The sequence below is a fragment of the Odocoileus virginianus genome, chromosome 20 (genome assembly GCF_023699985.2).
Source record: "Odocoileus virginianus isolate 20LAN1187 ecotype Illinois chromosome 20, Ovbor_1.2, whole genome shotgun sequence".
Lineage (NCBI taxonomy): Eukaryota > Metazoa > Chordata > Mammalia > Artiodactyla > Cervidae > Odocoileus > Odocoileus virginianus.
The window spans coordinates 41,626,466-41,643,526 of NC_069693.1; the positions used below are offsets into that span (position 1 = coordinate 41,626,466).

A 17,061-nucleotide genomic window follows, 5' to 3' on the forward strand; every position below is an offset into this window, starting at 1 on the left:
TCTCCCTGTGACCCTTCCCCTTTCCTCCTGCCCTTATCTGGACTGGGAACTGTCTATGCTGCATACAGTCATACTGGACATTCAAAGTGGATTGTGTGTGGGTTCCCCATTTCCTTTGAAGTGTGTTGATACATGGAAGAGATAGCAGTGGTGTTCACCGTGATAACGCTGTTTACTCTGGAAGCTCTTGACTGGAGTCACTTTACATAATTTATTGAAAAAAATACTTTACGTGTATGAGCTGACAAATTTAATCAGACATAATTCAGAAATAGGGATTTCAGAAACCCAGTCCCAGACCCTAGGTTGTTGTTTTTCTTCCCCAAACTGTGGCTATTCAAATTTATCTGATTCTTTTTAAAAATTTCTTCAACAGTACCTGAATCCCACAAGTGGGATATAGAAAAGGCAGAGGAACCAGAGGTAAAATTGTCAATATCCACTGGATCATAGAAAAAGCAAGAGAATTCCAGAAAAACGTCTACTTCTGCTGCACTGACTATGCGAAAGCCTTTGACTGTGTGGATTACAACAAACTGTGGCAAATTCTTAAAGAGATGGGAATATCAGACCATATTACTTGCCTCCTGAGAAACCTGTATACAGGACAAGAAACAAGTTAGAACCAGACATGAAACAACTGACTGGTTCAAAATTGGGGAAGGAGGACATCAAGATTATATAGTTACCCTGTTTATTTAACTTCTATGCAGAGTACATCATGTGAAATGCTGAGCTGGATGAATCACAAGCTGGAATCAAGATTGCAAGGATGGAAAAAAGAAAGATTGCAGGGAGAAATAACAACCTCAGACATGCAGACAATACAACTCGAATGACAGAAAGCAAAGAGGAACTAAAGAACCTCTTGAGAGTAAGAGTGAAAAAGCTGGCTGAAAACTCCACATTCAAAAAACTTAAGATCATTGCATCCAGTCCTACCACTTCAAGGCAAACAGATGGGGAAAAAGTTGAAACAGTGACAGATTTTACTTTATTGGGCTCCAAAATCACTGCAGAGGGTGACTGCAGCCACCAAATTAAAAGATGCTTGCTTCTTGGAAGAAAAGCTATGACAAGCCTGGACAGTGTATTAAAAAGCAGAGACATCACTTTGCCAACAAAGTTCTGTATAGCCAAAGCTATGGTTTTTCTAGTAGTCACGTATGGATGTGAGTCAGACCATAAAGAAGGCTGAGCACTGGGATTCTTTCAAACTGTGGTGCTGAAGACTCTTTTGAGAGTCCCTTGGAGAGCAAGATCAAACCAGTCAACCCTAGAAGAAATCAACCGTGAATATTCACTGGAGGCACTGATGCTGAAGCTCCAATACTTTGGTTACCTGATGCCAAGAGCTGACTCACTGGAAAACCCTGATGCTGGGAAAGATTGAAGTCAGAAGGGGGCAATAGCCCCTTTTTACCTTTGATGGTACAAAATTATTGCTTTACATGTGATACAGTATTGTTGCCTATATTGAAACAGTCCTTATCTTTGGAGACATTTACTGGAATATTTATGATTTTAATGAAAAATTATCTAGGCTTTACTTCAAAATAATCCTCTGTGGGGGTGAGGAAGTAGAACACAAGACAAAATTGGTTACGTTTATGTTGGTAACCACCCCACTCCAGTACTCTTGCCTGGAAAATCCCATGAACAAAGGAGCCTGGTGGGCTGCAGTCCATGGGGCGGCTAGGAGTCGGACACAACTGAGTGACTTCACTTTCACTTTCATGCATTGGAGAAGGAAATGGCAACCCACTCCAGTGTTCTTGCCTGGAGGATCCCAGGGACAGGGAAGCCTGGTGGGCTGCCATCTATGGGGTCACACAGTCGGACACGACTGAAGCAACTTAGCAGCAGCATGTTGGTAACTGTTAAAGTTGGGCAATGGGTCCATGGGTGTCCATTATACCACTTTCTCTACTTTTACGTTTTAAAATTTTTCATAATACCAATTTTAGATTTAAAAACATGATTTTTTAGGGTAGGGCAGGGGCAAATGTCTGATATTGACAGATAACTGTAGGAAAATTAGAATACAGAAACCAAGGATAAATGATGTTTGACTTAATGAAGTTATAATGAAGCTATGTTAGTTTCACTATGGCTTTTTACATTACAAATCTTAGCATTTAGCTTTCTAACTTAAAATCTCCCCTCATGGCTATCTCAACTGAGATATTAATATTAGGTAAAGTAGCTGTAACAATGAGGTTTTCTTTCTTTAGTGTTTGGTTTAACAACTAGATTTAATGAGCATTGACTCTGTAGCCAAGCGCTGGTTAAGTGCTCTCCGTGAATTAGTAATACTGGATATAAGCCTGGATGATTGGCAATACACCTTTATCTTATACATTTTCTTTCCTTATCTAGAAGATTGGCATCATGCCAATTTTATAAATGAGAAAACTAATGTTACATAATTTGCCTAAGGTTACAAAAGTAGCAAGTAGTAGATCTGAGGTCAAAATCCAGACAGTTTGGCATAAGAGTAAACATTCTCAACCATACCACTGTAATGGCTCACAACTTAAGTTACACACACACACCCCTTTTCAATCTGAGTCAAGAAACTTAGTGTTGGTTGTCTTCAGTAAGTCATGTGGATGTAAAGTCACTTGGAAAATCTAAGCCTGTCTTTCCCACCCGTAAAGTCAGAGGACCAGTCTCAACAGTAACTCCCTAACAGTGTGGAAGGGCATACAAGAGAGTGAGGAGCAGGTGGTTAAGAAGCTAGCTTGGCAAGGATCCTTGGGCCATTTCAATCAGAGTAAAGACTTTTTCGGAAAATTAATTGTTCTGCTAGAGGTTAAGGTATGCACAGTCTTTGGAAGTGTAACAAGTTTCTTTCTTGGAGCCAATGGATTCCAAGCAGCCTGGCATCAGGAAATCCTTGGAATCCTCTCCATGTACATGTGAAGTATATGCATTAACAGACGTAGTTTTCTAGGGGAGAAGAGTCAAGGCTTTTGTTAAATACACAAAGTAGCTGATGATTCCATAAAGGATTTAGGACATAGAACGTCCCTTTTTAGCTTTATACTATTGGAGGAAACAAGAAAGAATTCACCTGCCAGTGCATGAGACGCAAGAGACCCATGTTCAATTCCTGGGTCAGGAAAATCCTCTGGAGTAGGAAACAGCAACCCATTCTAGTATCCTTCCCTGGAAAATTCCAAGGACAGAACCTGATGGACAACAGTCCATGGCAAACCCAACTGAGTAACTGAGCACACAGAAGAAGACACGTTAAAAGTACTGACAGCCTGATAAACTGTGTACCTTCAACTGTCCCTTGAAATTTGCTCCACTGGACCTACAGTTAGAGTAAAATATCTCATTTGGAACTAACCTGTATCTGACACACAGTATGTTTAGAATTTTTTTCAGTTACAGACTTAAACCAAGGAAAAGCCCAATCACTATGTATATATAAAGTATTTATTTTTATGCACATATTTACCTACAAAATTTACAGGAAATAAAACAATGAAGAATATATAGAATACCCTCTTAAGACTTAGTAGGAGCAGAGGGTTTATTGCTGCAGTTCAAAGAATAAAATTTTATACATGTGAAAGCCAAAATGAACACATTTAAGATAAATGGCAGCCTTGTTAAAAATTTTTTGTCCTGTCTTTGAATTTTCAGCTTTACATTAAATGAAATTAAAAAGATTGCTCATGAAATAATTTAAATCTTTTCAAAATCTTCTAATAAACAGGTAGAAGGCAACTCCAGTTCTTTAAAATATTTACAGCAATCCCAATAGTTTAATCTTAAGGGTTATTATAGTACATGTGGCTAATATGCATACACAGTATGTCATTAACACTCTCTAAACAGTGAGAATTTTAGACTCTAGTTTGTGGCACTGCTCCCAAGTGATCCCAAGATGGAGTGGATGACCAATCACACCTGCACAATACTAGTGTAACAGTATGTCTACCACAGCATAAAATCCAATTATCTAAAGCAATGACTGTCAAATTCCCAGACAATACATAATTTATAACTAAATTTGTCTACTCAGAAGCCTTTGGAGTGTCCTTAAAATCATTTAAAAAAATATAAAGTATATTTAGCATTAAATGAAAACAATGAACCTGGAAAATAGCACTACAGTGCCTGAAATTCACTATCTGGTTTAACAAAAACTGTTTCTCAAAACATCTACGATTTCTCACAACATAATGGGGACGAATTTTCCTTAGTCTAAGCTCAATCTGATGTTTGTCCTGCATTGTGATTAAAAGAGGAGTATAGAGTGAAAGGCACAGCTATAAGTAATAGCCGGTTTTAAAAAGCTGTGGAGATGGCAAGCGGATGTTCCTGAAATACTGGTGCAGGAGAACGATGTCCACATAACATTTCCTCTTTAACATTGGCATTGATTGGCTATTTACAGTAGTTTGCAAAAATACATTATAAAAACTGGATGAGGTTCTGTTTCTAAGTTTAACTTAGTAACATATTACATACATACTTCTTCTGCAAAAATCTTCGCAGGATCTGAAGTACTAAAGTGACACTAATACTGAAACACAGATAACCAAAGGTACCAAAGCACTGGTAATGAGAGTTGTCATCATGAAGACAATCTGGGGAAATATTGCACATTTCTTGTCCGTTGTTGCTATGACAGTCACATATCCAACTGTAAAAGGAATCCTTTATGGCTTTTTGCTGTATCACTTTTTGAAGAAAGGTTGTTTTAAGACCCAAAACAATGGATGTAGATTGTCATTGAACATGAGGCCTAGGTTTCAAAATTAGTTTTCCTGTCTGTAAAAATGAAAAAAAAAAAGGTTAAAAAAATATATACACAGTTCTATTAAAAATAACACCACTTTCCTAGAAACCTTTTAAGGCATCAGAACACTCCTCTATATTTAGTCAAGATTAAGCCATTAATAGCTATACTTTCAAAGTATTGTGTAGAATTTTCTTCTAAAATCTTTAGAACTTTAAAACACACACATACAATCTTCCTGAAAGTCAAACAACCCACTGGATAAAATAAAATCCCAACTTGTATAGGCTGATTTATGCTCCTTACCAAGTGGAGTCTATAAAACATAAATAAAACTGTGTATCTGAACAAAAACTTTTCCCTTTTTCTAACATCAAAACTTTCATTTCCTCAAGTTAAAATGCAAACCTAAGGTTGGAATGATAAGACACTCATGTTGGTATTCAATGCACATGGATATAACTCTTCTGTAGGGCCAAGTGTCTTATTTATCCCCCCCCCCCCCAAAAGTACATACCATATAATCCAAAGAATTTCATTTCTAGGAACTTATCTGAAGAGATATGCAAGTGTAAGGATGCACATTTAAGTCCTATTCTTTCATACAGGATTGACCAAGTGCTTATTATGTGCCAGGCCTCAAGAGACGTTAGAGACCCAGTCACGAGCGAGACAGTTTCCTGTCCTCATGGAGCTTGAGTTCTAATGAAATATGCACAACATATACAATATGTAAAGTGTGGATGAAATTAAGATGCATCCCTCAAGTGGAGCACTATGTAATTAAACAAAATGGAAGACATTAACTGAGATCATGCAAATAAAAAAGAAAAACAGGCCCAAGCCCTTGTACTGAAATCCTAACATTGGGTCAAAGAAGCAGAACTGAAAAACCTTTAACACTGTTTATTTAGAGGTTCTTTACTCAAAACTTGATTATAACATCTTTCTTTTTTAAGTACATGAGATACCCAACAAAACATAAAACATGGTGATTATCTTTGGTTCCAAGGTTCTAGGTGGTTTTCACAAACACATTTTATTATCCTCAGGTCAAAAAGTGTTGTCAGGATTCTGGCTCCCTCTCAAGTCTTACTTTCACTTAATTTTTGGTAATACTTTTGTATCTTGGTAGAACTTTGATACTAATTGTTCTACTGTTTTACTGGGGTGTAATTCATATAAAATTATTAAGTTTTGACAAATGTATAGACCCAAGTTGCCACCTCTCAAGGCAAGCTACAGAACACCACCACCACTTAGAAAGTTCCTCCATGCCTGTTGCCAAGGCCAGTAGAACCTGAGCTCCCAACGTAACTGCTCACCATAGATGAACCTGCCTGTCTCTGACCTTGAAATAAACAGAATCACACAGTGAGTGTTCTCTGCCTCTACTTCTTTCGCTCACTGTGTTTTTGAAACTCACCGATGTTACTGTGTTTCAGCAGTTTTGCACCTTTTTAACCTGCTATTATAAGATGTGCAGTATTCCACTGTATAAAAATACCATGGATTTAATAAAAAGTTCAAACAAGACAAGCCAAAGTCATCCATTTACCTCAAATTCTAGTTCTCTTACAAAAGAAAACAGTTTTAGCATGAATTCTTACATAGTTTTTTTTTATGGATTTATATTCACATATATGAATAAAAATTTGGTGCTTCTAACATGCTAATTAAGTGTTTCATTCCTAAATAACCTGATGACAGGGAAGGTGGGCAGGGGTACACATGACATAGAATGGCCATGAAAACAAAAAAGAATGGCCAAGAGCTGATTTACTGTGAACACTGGTTGAGGATAACTGAAGTTCATTTAGCTCTTCTCTTTGCCTTATGTTTGGAAATTTCCCTAATTAAAACTAAAAAGAAAGCACCAAACTGAGCATATTGCTTGTTAATTTACTTTTTGCTCCTAACATTATATCTTGGATACTTCCAAGTCCGTATTTACAGATTTACTTCTGATTTCCTATGATATGGCTTTACCACAGCCTATCTCACCACTCCCTTGTTGAGACACCAAAATTATTTCCTTTTTTTTTTCTCCACTACTAAGGATGTTATAATGAACAACCCTGTGTACTTGTGGGATGGTACCCCCAACCAGGGTAGGAGAAAAAAGTAGAATGGTTAGGTCAGGAGGCAAGCACATACTACATTTTATAAGAATGATGAAAACTATCCTTCAAAAAGGGCTTCCCTGGTGGCTCAGAAGGTAAAGTTATCTACCTAAAATGCAGGAGACCTGGGTTTTGGGTTCAATCGCTGGGTCAAGATTCCCTGGAGAAAAAAATGGCAACCCACTGCATCAATGTATATTCCCAACAAACAGTGTGTGGCTGCATCATTTCACCACAATACTAGAGTTATAAAGTATTTAATTTTTACTAATCTGACAGGTAGTATTTAAATGAACTGTTTAACTTTGCACTTCCTCCATGACAAACGAGGCTGTCCAGTCTTCACCTTTATCCATTTGTATTTCCACTTGTGTGATATGACTTAACCTTTTCCCATTTTAAAAATGTACTATTTGTCTTTTTATTATTGATTTTTAATAGGTCTTCAAATATCCTGGATACTATCCTCTATCATTCTCTTTCACTGATCCAGTTGTTCTCCTGCCCTAAAATTTTTTTGGCCTTTTATTCTAATTTTCTATACTTGGCAGGTATTACTAACTAGTTTTTTAAGTTGAAGGTAAAAATGCTTTTTATAAATAAAATCAAAATTGTGAGATAGTCTCATCATATTGATATGTGATTAACTTTTTAAAAAACATGGCAGGTTCATATGTCTATAGTCTATCAATTAATCTATTACTTCTATTTAAAACCCTATATACACAACAGCATGAGATAAATAACAGTAGTTTATAAAACCAACTCCCAACGAGTCATTTTTGGCTAATAAAGACCACTATATTTCACTGAATCTAAGAAAGCTTCAGTTAGAAGACGTATCATGACTTTATGTCATTAAGACAGATTACACTCTCTACCAATTTAACTATGAGACACCACTGATTATTAGATGTATCTCAATTTTCAGGGATGTTACAGTGTTTTTAAAAAAAGTGTCTTTGAATCAATGCTACATTGAATATTCTCCCTATTAATTCCATTGAGACAAATTATTTTTAATGCTTGTTTTACTAAACCAAAGAACTTCAGTCCTTTCACATGTTGTCTACAGTTTTCTAATGAAAATACTTACATCATCACAAGACATATTGTATTCTGCTAACACAGTTCGACATCGAGCAGCTATACTGAATAAATACGGTCAAAGGAAAATTTGTATTTCAAAAGTAAGCTTTTAACAACACCTAGAGAGGTGCTTTAGTTTAGTTCAGAGAATAAAATTCATGATAAAGGATACATTGACGGTGCAACTACTCTTTTGTGAATTCCAGCGAAGAATAAGCCTATTAGAGTGATACAGCTAATGGTGAAAAATGGATGGTTCCATAATGATGTGAAGAAGGACACCTGTCAAAAGAAGAGTTTGAAATATAAAAATGTTAAAAATTTTAGAACAGTATTGATTCCTACTTCTTTACTTGAGCATGAATACATGTAACATTTAATTCTCTAAAGTATGAGAATTTGGTGAGTTCCCTCGTTGCTTTTGGGCTTTCACTGCAATGGCCTGGGTTTGATCCCTAGCTCCTTGGAAGAAAAGCTATGACAAACCTAGACTGTATTCAAAGGCAGAGATACCACTTTGTTGACAAAGGTCCATATAGTCAAAGCTATGGTTTTTCCTGTAACCATGTTTGGATGTGAGAGTTGGACCATAAAGAAGAATCGATGTTTTTGAATTGTGGTACTGGAGAAGGTCAGCTTCTGACCTCCTGGTCAGAGGGTCAGCTGGACAAGAGGGTCCAGCTGGACAAGAAGGAGATCAATCCGGTCAATCTTAAAGGAAATCAACCCTGAATATTCACTGGAAGGACTGATGCTGGAGCTGAAACTCCAATATTTTGACCGCCTGATGCAAAGAGCCAACTCAATGGAAAAAACCCAGATGTTCGGAAAGACTGGAGGGCAGGAGGAGAAGGGGTAACAGAGGATAAGATGGTTGCATGGCATCACCAACTCAATGGACATGAGTCTATGCAAACTCTGGAAGACAGTGAAGGACAGCGAAGCCTGGCGTGCTGCAGTCCATGGGATCACAACCAGTCAGAGACGACTTAGCCACTGAACAAGGAGCAAGAGGGAACTGGGATCCCATAAGCTTCGAGGCAGGGCAAAAAAAAAAAGGAATTTGAAGACTTTCCCAAATCCCAGTTCTTCATATTGCTATGCTACACAAATTAATGTATGTTTTAAATCTTCAATGCAGCAAAACAATATAGTAATATTCCCTCCATTCATTCCAAATGCTTGAACCATTACAAATTCAATTCTATAATTTAAAAAAATACCCTACTGACAATATTTACTGAACCCTTCCTAGTGAGAAGTTAATTTAAAAAGCATAAGACTACGAGTTCCATGGACTTCCCTGGCGGTCCAGTGGTTAAGACTCCATGCTCCCAGAGAAGGGGGCTTTGATCTCTGGTTGGGAAAGAGTCCACATGCTATGTGCCATGGCCAAAAAGAAAAAAGTTCTGCAAGAGGAGGGACACTGTCCTGGGCATGGCATCGCTATTTTCCCAACACCTGAAATAGGACTTGGCAAACACTGGTGCTCAGGGGCTTCCCCAGTAGCTCAGTGGGACAAGAATCCGCCTGCAGTGAAGGATACACAGGAGACAGGGGTTCAACCACTGGGCTGGGGAGATCCCCTGGAGGAAGAAAATGGCGACTCACCCCAGTAACCTTGCCTGGGAAATCCCATGGACAGAGGAGCCTGGTGGGCTGCAGTCCAAAGGGTCGCAAAGGGGTGCACACGACTGAGCAACCACCCAGGCAAATAAAGGTGCTCAATAAATATTGCTGCATGAACGGAGATGAAGCCCCTAATCTCAATGAAGACACAAGTCAGACACGATCTAGTTACCCTCCCTGTTAAAATGCAGAAGCGAGCAAACTGCACACAACCTGGTCTCAGTCTAACCACTCTCGTTTTCCTTTTCTCTCTTCACCTGGCTAGCTCCTACATATCCTACAAGACTCAGTTCCAGCATCACCCTTTCTTTCTGAAAGAGACAAAACATGAGTTTGGTTTTGAAGCTACTAGATTTAGATGGCCACAGGACATTTCAGTAGGAGAGAATAATTAGTAGCTATCCATAAAAAACTAGAGTTCAAGAGAAGCAAAGGGCTAATTTCAGATATGAGCATAATCAGATGGTAGAAAAAAATAGAACCATCCACAATTCTGAGACTATGTAGAAGGACAAGGGAACAGGATCCAGAATCGGAACAAGTGTAGGCACTGAAGCCAGACTACTGGGAATCAGAATGCAGATGGAAAAGACAAGTATTCAGAGTCTAGAAAAAGAAATCAGGTGGACTAGAAACTAAACGGGAGCAACAGAATCAAACTCAGGGCGTCTGAGCTCCACTCTGATACTAAGGTATGTGTGCATGTTTCAAGACAGACAATAAACTTAGGGGAGAACAGTGGCCTAGCAGGGTACTGCTTAAATAAATTTGTCAAGTGAAGAGATGACAGGTTGAAAACATCAGGAAGGAGAAAGCTCCCAGAAGGATGAGATCTTGAAGAAAGATTAATATTCCAGAGTAATGTCTTCTTAAACCCTTGAGGACAGTTCAATTCTCACAGGCCAGCTGTGTTTTATGAGCCCTGCACAGTATTAGCATATACAGTGCTTTAATTTTAATTAGGTCAGTATCCACCTTCTTTCCTCCATGGCAATAATCAACTGCATCCAAGTAACAATTTCCTCCTCTAGTTTAGGCTTTCGTGTACTTTCCCGTTTGCCACATGCCTTCTCCTCTTGTGTTCCTCCAGCTAGACACTGGTTTTCAAGCTTGCAGCTCTTCTTACAGACACAGTCGCTGTTTATTAACTCTTGTCAGGTTGGAAGTTATTAAATATTGAAATACAGAGCTGACATTTAGGCTAACAGTTACATTCTCACCTAATTTAGAGAATCACATTAACTACAGAATTTTGAGCCTATTTCATATTACATTTAACTCTATGTTTTATTAAGATGTCAACTAGCTGAAGTCAGCTTATATTTTTCCCAATTAGAAGTCAGATTCATTTCCCAAGACAGACCTTTTTCTTGCCAGCCTCCTTCACTCTTCTCCTAAGGATGAGCACCAACTATAAAGGGACACACAGGCGGGTTTCCATTACAGAAACCCCCTCTATTAACACGAAATCCCATCACCAACCTCCCCTGCTCCTATTCTTTTGTATTTCCACCTCAGTGGATAAAGTCAGAGAGATTACATGGTAAATAACCCCCTGCTTGTCTGAACTGCCATTTAGACAAAAGTCTTATTATTAAGTTTTTCTTCTATATAACCTAAAGGTTGTAAATAAAGCTACTGGAAGCAGTTTATCTAATTATAGTTTAAAAGGCGAAATAAGGTTAATTTTGTGAAAATTACAGTATCATTAATACCTAAAGAAAGCTGAACTGGAGAGAGGAAACCACTGAGAAACTGAAGGTGATTACCTCCTCTAACAGGAAAGCTCAAGTTTTAAATTAAGGCACAAGTTGGTAGAAAGAGGTAGAAAATTTCAGAAACATGCTATCGTGTTTCATTGAAGGATGCTTCAAGAAATAACATTATGAAATCTGTTATTGCATTTGGCACAGCAATATTCTTAGCGTCCAATGGGACAGCTCTCTGTGTCTCTAAATTAAACTTCAGGCAAAAAAAAATTTTTTTAAAGATAAAATGAAGTTGAAAAAGAAAGGCTTTGATAGCTTAGGGAATTTACACATGTCCTCTTCATGATGAAAACCATGGAACTGGCAGTGACTTCAGAGACCCTGGCAATTATGCTGGCCCAGATGGTCTATGGTGTTAGTGATCTGGTTTCCGTCCTGGTTCTGACCTCCTACTCTGTTTTTTTCTAGTCTTGGCTGCTTATTACACTTATATCTACTATTTAATCATAATGCTTACTGCAGTTGTCTCAAATGCTTTAAGGGGTGAGGAAAGGCATCAACAAAAGTAACTCATGGAAGAAAATGTTGCTGTGTAGTTTTTAAAAGTTGGTACTGATGACACTAAATGAACAAAACGAGATACAGTGTTTACACTGAAATATGTAATAGTGAGATACATAACAACTGCATACAAGTTCAGAAATGAAAAGTAATAAAAGTAGTATTTCTTAAACCTTTTTCTCTGCAAAGATACTTGACCTGCAATAGCCAGCCACAGTTTTTTTCAAGCAAATTAATATAAGGCATATTTTTAACATGATTAATATCACTACTAGTACTAATAGGTAGCATTTGATTAATACTTTACAAAAAACAAAGCACTGCTATAGCCATTGTCTCACTTAATCTATGAAAGATTTTTAAATCAAAAGGTCTACCTTTTGTGTCTCAGGATCTATTAACCAGTTCCAGGCACCAGTAGCTGTACAGACAGATACCACTATAAGAAGCACTGATGAAAGATAAATATGAAATTAGTAAGGAAACAAGCCATTAATACGATACTACTACCAGTTCTTAATAAACAACAGCCAGAGGATGCAGCACTTCATTAAATGGAAAATGTACTCCACTCAGGAATTAGGGAAACTTGCCACAAGACCTTGGGGAATTCTCTAAAACAATGTGAACCTTAGTAACTGAGGCGGATACAGTCCCCCTGAATTCTTTAGTCAGTATTTCTATAGATTTATGAAATTAAAAGCAGTAAGAACCAAGGTGGTAAAACTTAAAAGTAAATTTGTTATGTGTTTTATGCTTTCTGCAGATTTTGTAAATTCAAAACAAAAAACACTTCCCACCAAAACCTCATTTTTTAATGTAAACAAACCAAACAAAGACTCTTTTATGAATGCACTGAGAACTCGGACTAAAGAATTTTGCCTTGCAGACAACCGCCTGTTGTTGAATTAAACAAAGGTCAGTGTTAGGAGTGTGGAGCACACCAATCAGTATCAGATTTTCTTTAAGGGACGTAAGCAAAGTTGGGGTAGAAATTACTGACAGTACAAGTTAGATTCTTTCTCCCCATTAAGGTAGAATTATTTCAGAAATTCTAAAGAAAGCATAAGTAAAACTTGAGAATAAATAGTATTACTAAAATACTATTACACTATTAAAATAATACAGGGACACCAAGACCTAGTTAATGTTCTGGGGACCAAGACAGTTTCTTTCAAATGGGATGCAAATGTTTCTAAAATTTGCAAATCAAGCTTCAAAGAGCAAAAGAAATATTGCGAAATCTTAATTATCTAGAACTTCTGGTGACGCACGTTTAGAAGAGGCAAATCATAGAAAAACAATCTCATTTCAGTTATTTAATAATACTCAAAATTTCAAATTTATGCTCTCAGCTCAGAACAGATTAAACTAAGTCTCTTACATTTCCAATAAGAAATATACTAAAGTATACAGATTTTTCTTTTTTTTTAATGAAGCAAAATCATAATCAAACCCACCAGACAGGACCTCATACACATGGGTATATTAAACAAGCTGATGTCATTTATATGGAAGCACTGAGACTGTGAACCAGAGTAAAAGTGTATTCATTATATTACATTTTATAATCCTGTACATTTAAAAAAATTCCCAAGTAACAGTGAAATAAGGTTTTCAGGATAATTCCTAAGTAAACTGGAGAGCTTGAGAAAAATCATTACTGCTTGTGAACAGCACTTTGCAAATAGATTTAATAAAAATTACACAAAAAACCTTGACACAGGAAGAGACCCCTGACTTCAATAGTGCTCTTCAGTTCGGTCCCGCCAACTGAATCATACTTCAAAATAAAATATGTCCTTCGTGGGCTTCCCTTGTGGCTCAACTGGTCAAGAATCTACATGCAAACTGGGTGCAATCCCTGGGTTGGGAAGATCCCCTGGAGAAGGGAAAGGCTACCCACTCCAGTATTCTGGCCTGGAGAATTCCACGGACTATAACAGAGACCATGGGGTTGCAAAGAGTGGGACACAACTGAGCCATTTTCACTTTTCACTCTTCTTGAAAAAAATTAAACTTCAGCAATGAACAGCCAAGAAATTAAGACTCTCCCAACAAAAGTTAACAAAGTATTCTGCTTACTGATCTTATCACTTAAATATTTGTCTACGTTTCCTATTTCCTATATATTTCCATGGGGCAGTAACTACAATTCTTTCAAGTCATATCTTACAGTATTGTTGAATATCACTTCCTTCAACAAACTTTACTTCAATAGTTTACAGGCAAAATTGTAAAACTGCTAAACAGACTACTGAAATTTTTATTACATGTTCTGATAACCAGATTTGTCATACATGTCTAACAAAATATACGTATTTTAATACAAAAATAAAAAGTCAACCACACAAAATACGACTATCTTTTTAGGGTTGTCAGTTTCTTTTCTTAAAATTTCTTTAAAACACCGTTATTTACAATATTAAATAGATCTAAAACTGTCAAAACAAAAGGGAACCTTATGGTTTAATAAAGCAAGCATTTATTTATTTTTTTTTTTAAGCAAGCATTTGTTAATCAAAAGTTTTACGTGAAAGCAAATCACTGCTAGGCAGAATAAAAGTATCAACTGTCAGCTTATTTTCCCTTAAAAAAAAACGTCCAAGCACTTACTTCTCCAACGTCCAGTGGCAGGTTGCAAACAATGAATATATTCAGTAAGTCTCCTCTCCAAAGCCTTGGGATCTAGGTAAAAAGATTTCAATTTTGAAATTAGCTACTCTTAGTAATCTGAATCTATTACGATGAATTTTAAATACCCTAACTGCTTCAGGTCTTGCACACCAACTCACATGTATCACTGCACTGTTCACTTCTTTACTATGATAGCTTTACGCCCTTGATAAACACTAGGTTTCTTTAGTTCCAATTTCACATATAAGAAAACTAGCTGGTTCCTCATAAAATGGTATGTGGAAAATCAGCAGCAGCCTCAGTCGGCGCCAAAAGCTAGAAATTTGGGGTTGCAGGTAAAGGATCAAAATCAAGCCGAGTTTTAACTCTGTTGGAATCAAGAACTCCGTATTAGGACAATATCTTACCTAGGACCAAAGTCTCGATACCCTTATGTTTAATTAACAGCTACGCTTTCAGTATGCTCTTACTGGACTTCTGATCAGCTAACGGATGGGTAATGGAAAGACACTCCCCTTTCCAGCCGCCCAAGAGCTTACAGATGATCTATGTGGCACTTCTGGAGCGCCGACGCCTGGTTCTACGAGACAGGGGCGTTCAAGGTGTTTCCGCTGAATGAGCAAGGTAAGGTATCATTTTCAGTTGCGCTTTTCAAACTTTAAAAGGGATACCAAGAGGCACTCCCTTACCCCGGCAGTTACCAAAAACCAAGGCAGAAATTAGGGATAGAACTCTTATCGACTACTAGAAAAAAATAAAGTGGGTTAGCGCCCTACAAGGCTTGCTAACAAGTAAGAAATAGAAATAACTGGGCGAGAAGCTCCCTGGTCCACGCAGGAGGAATGGGGGGAGCTGACGCAGCGCCTCTCCAGCGGCGGCGGAGGCCACGCGCGCCGGAAGCAGCGCCAGGCCGTGTCCGGCCGCCCCTTGGCCCCTGGGCCGGCCCCCGCGCCCCCAGCTCCGGGCCCCGTCAGTCCATCCTTCGCGGCCTCCTCTCTCCCGACCAGGTTTCCACGATTCCGGCGCCTCCAGGGCCCCGCGAGCTTCCGGGAGGAGTTAGCGAAGGGCCCAGGAGGCGCACCCTACCTTCCGCCTGCTCCAGCGAGTTCATGTCGGGCGGCAGCTCCGGTCACCGGCGCGGCCCCGTCCGCATCTCAGCTTCGCGGTCCCTACCCGGCCCGCAGCGCCAACTCCCACCTCTAACCGCTTCCCTCCGCCCCTCTTCTTGGCACCGCCCCTTGACTAGACCCGCTACGCTCATTGGACATTTCCGCCAGACCTTGTAACTAAGACGGTTTTCTATTGGCTAGTTCCCTCACGGTTCTCGGGCACTGGCGTTGGACGGTCAGCCAAAGGGACCAAGAGTTGTCGGCGGCTGAGTCGGCGTGACACTAGCGCCGCCTCCTGCCCTGGGGAGGAACTGCAGCCTGTCCGGGAAAGTTCATTCATTCGTGTGTGTACTATTCCTAGTTTCCCGCTTGGTTCTTTCATTACTTAAATAAGCCTGGCGTGCTGCAGTCCATGGCATCTCCGAGAGTCGGATACGACTGAGCGACTGAACGACGACGAACCCTTTAAGTACACATTTCTCCCTTGGTTATTTTTTCTCATGTCATCCAATTTTCATAAACCGTAAAATGAGTGTTCTGGAACTTAAAAGAATCTGTAAGGCATTGACTACATTTATATTTGATTAAAACACTCTCTGGCTCCTTTCCTTGTGGTCACTCATTCATTCAAGAACTATTGCATGTCCGGTAGGCACTGTATCAGGGATGCAGTTTAGCAAGATAGACAAGACTCCTATCCTCAAAATGGAAGGGTTACAGCAGACAAGAAACATGCAAATAGATCATTAATTTCAGGTAAGCTTGGTTCCGTGAAGGAAGTAACAGGGTAATAGGATGCAGTGAGATAAGAGCGGGAGGTGGGTGGTGGGGTGGGTGGTGGTGGGTAATGAGAACTAGTTCTAGGGAAGTGCTATTTAACACACAGGGCCGGGCGTTTGATTTGAGAGCCCCAAGAAGCAACTGGCCATACAAAGATGGGCACTAGGAAGCTCCAAGTGGCACTGGGATTTTTTCACTGTTGATATTTTATTCACTCATCCTTCAGTTTTCCTCTTCCCTACTTGCCATTAGAATTGACACATCCTTGCCCATTACTTCACTTTGTAGGCTCCTTTACCTTAACACTTCCAGAGCCTTCCTCTGGACCAAACCCTTTACATACATTATCTCATTTAGCGCCTCAACACAATCTTTTTTTAAACTGTGGGTCAAAACCCCAGAGAAGATCATGAAAGACATGCAAATGAGCCATAACTGTTATTTTGTAAATATGAACTAAACTAAAACTTAAAATATTAGCACCACTAGTAGTAAAAATGTGTCATTTCATGATTTTTTATTTTGTTTGTGTGTGTATTCCATATGTGCTATGTTCTGATCATAATGTAAAACATATATGTAAATGAGGGCTCCAATAAAAAAAAGTTTGAAAGCCACCAATGTAGGTATTAATAGGTTCATTTACAAAATGAAAAGTAAAACAA

At 38.6% G+C, this 17,061-nt stretch overlaps 1 protein-coding gene across 1 annotated transcript; it reads right to left on the reverse strand.

The window, feature by feature from the left end:
• Nucleotides 1-3,433: 3,433 nt before the first annotated feature.
• Nucleotides 3,434-15,727, reverse strand: CNEP1R1 (CTD nuclear envelope phosphatase 1 regulatory subunit 1). The gene is made up of 6 exons (XM_020887743.2): nt 15,594-15,727; nt 14,487-14,558; nt 12,248-12,321; nt 8,144-8,253; nt 7,979-8,033; nt 3,434-4,791 (listed from the first exon to the last, which is right to left on the reverse strand). Exons 1-6 carry the CDS (start codon nt 15,616-15,618, stop codon nt 4,750-4,752), a joined length of 378 nt encoding a protein of 125 aa, XP_020743402.2. The 5' UTR covers nt 15,619-15,727; the 3' UTR covers nt 3,434-4,749.
• Between the last annotated feature and the right edge of the window lie 1,334 nt (nt 15,728-17,061).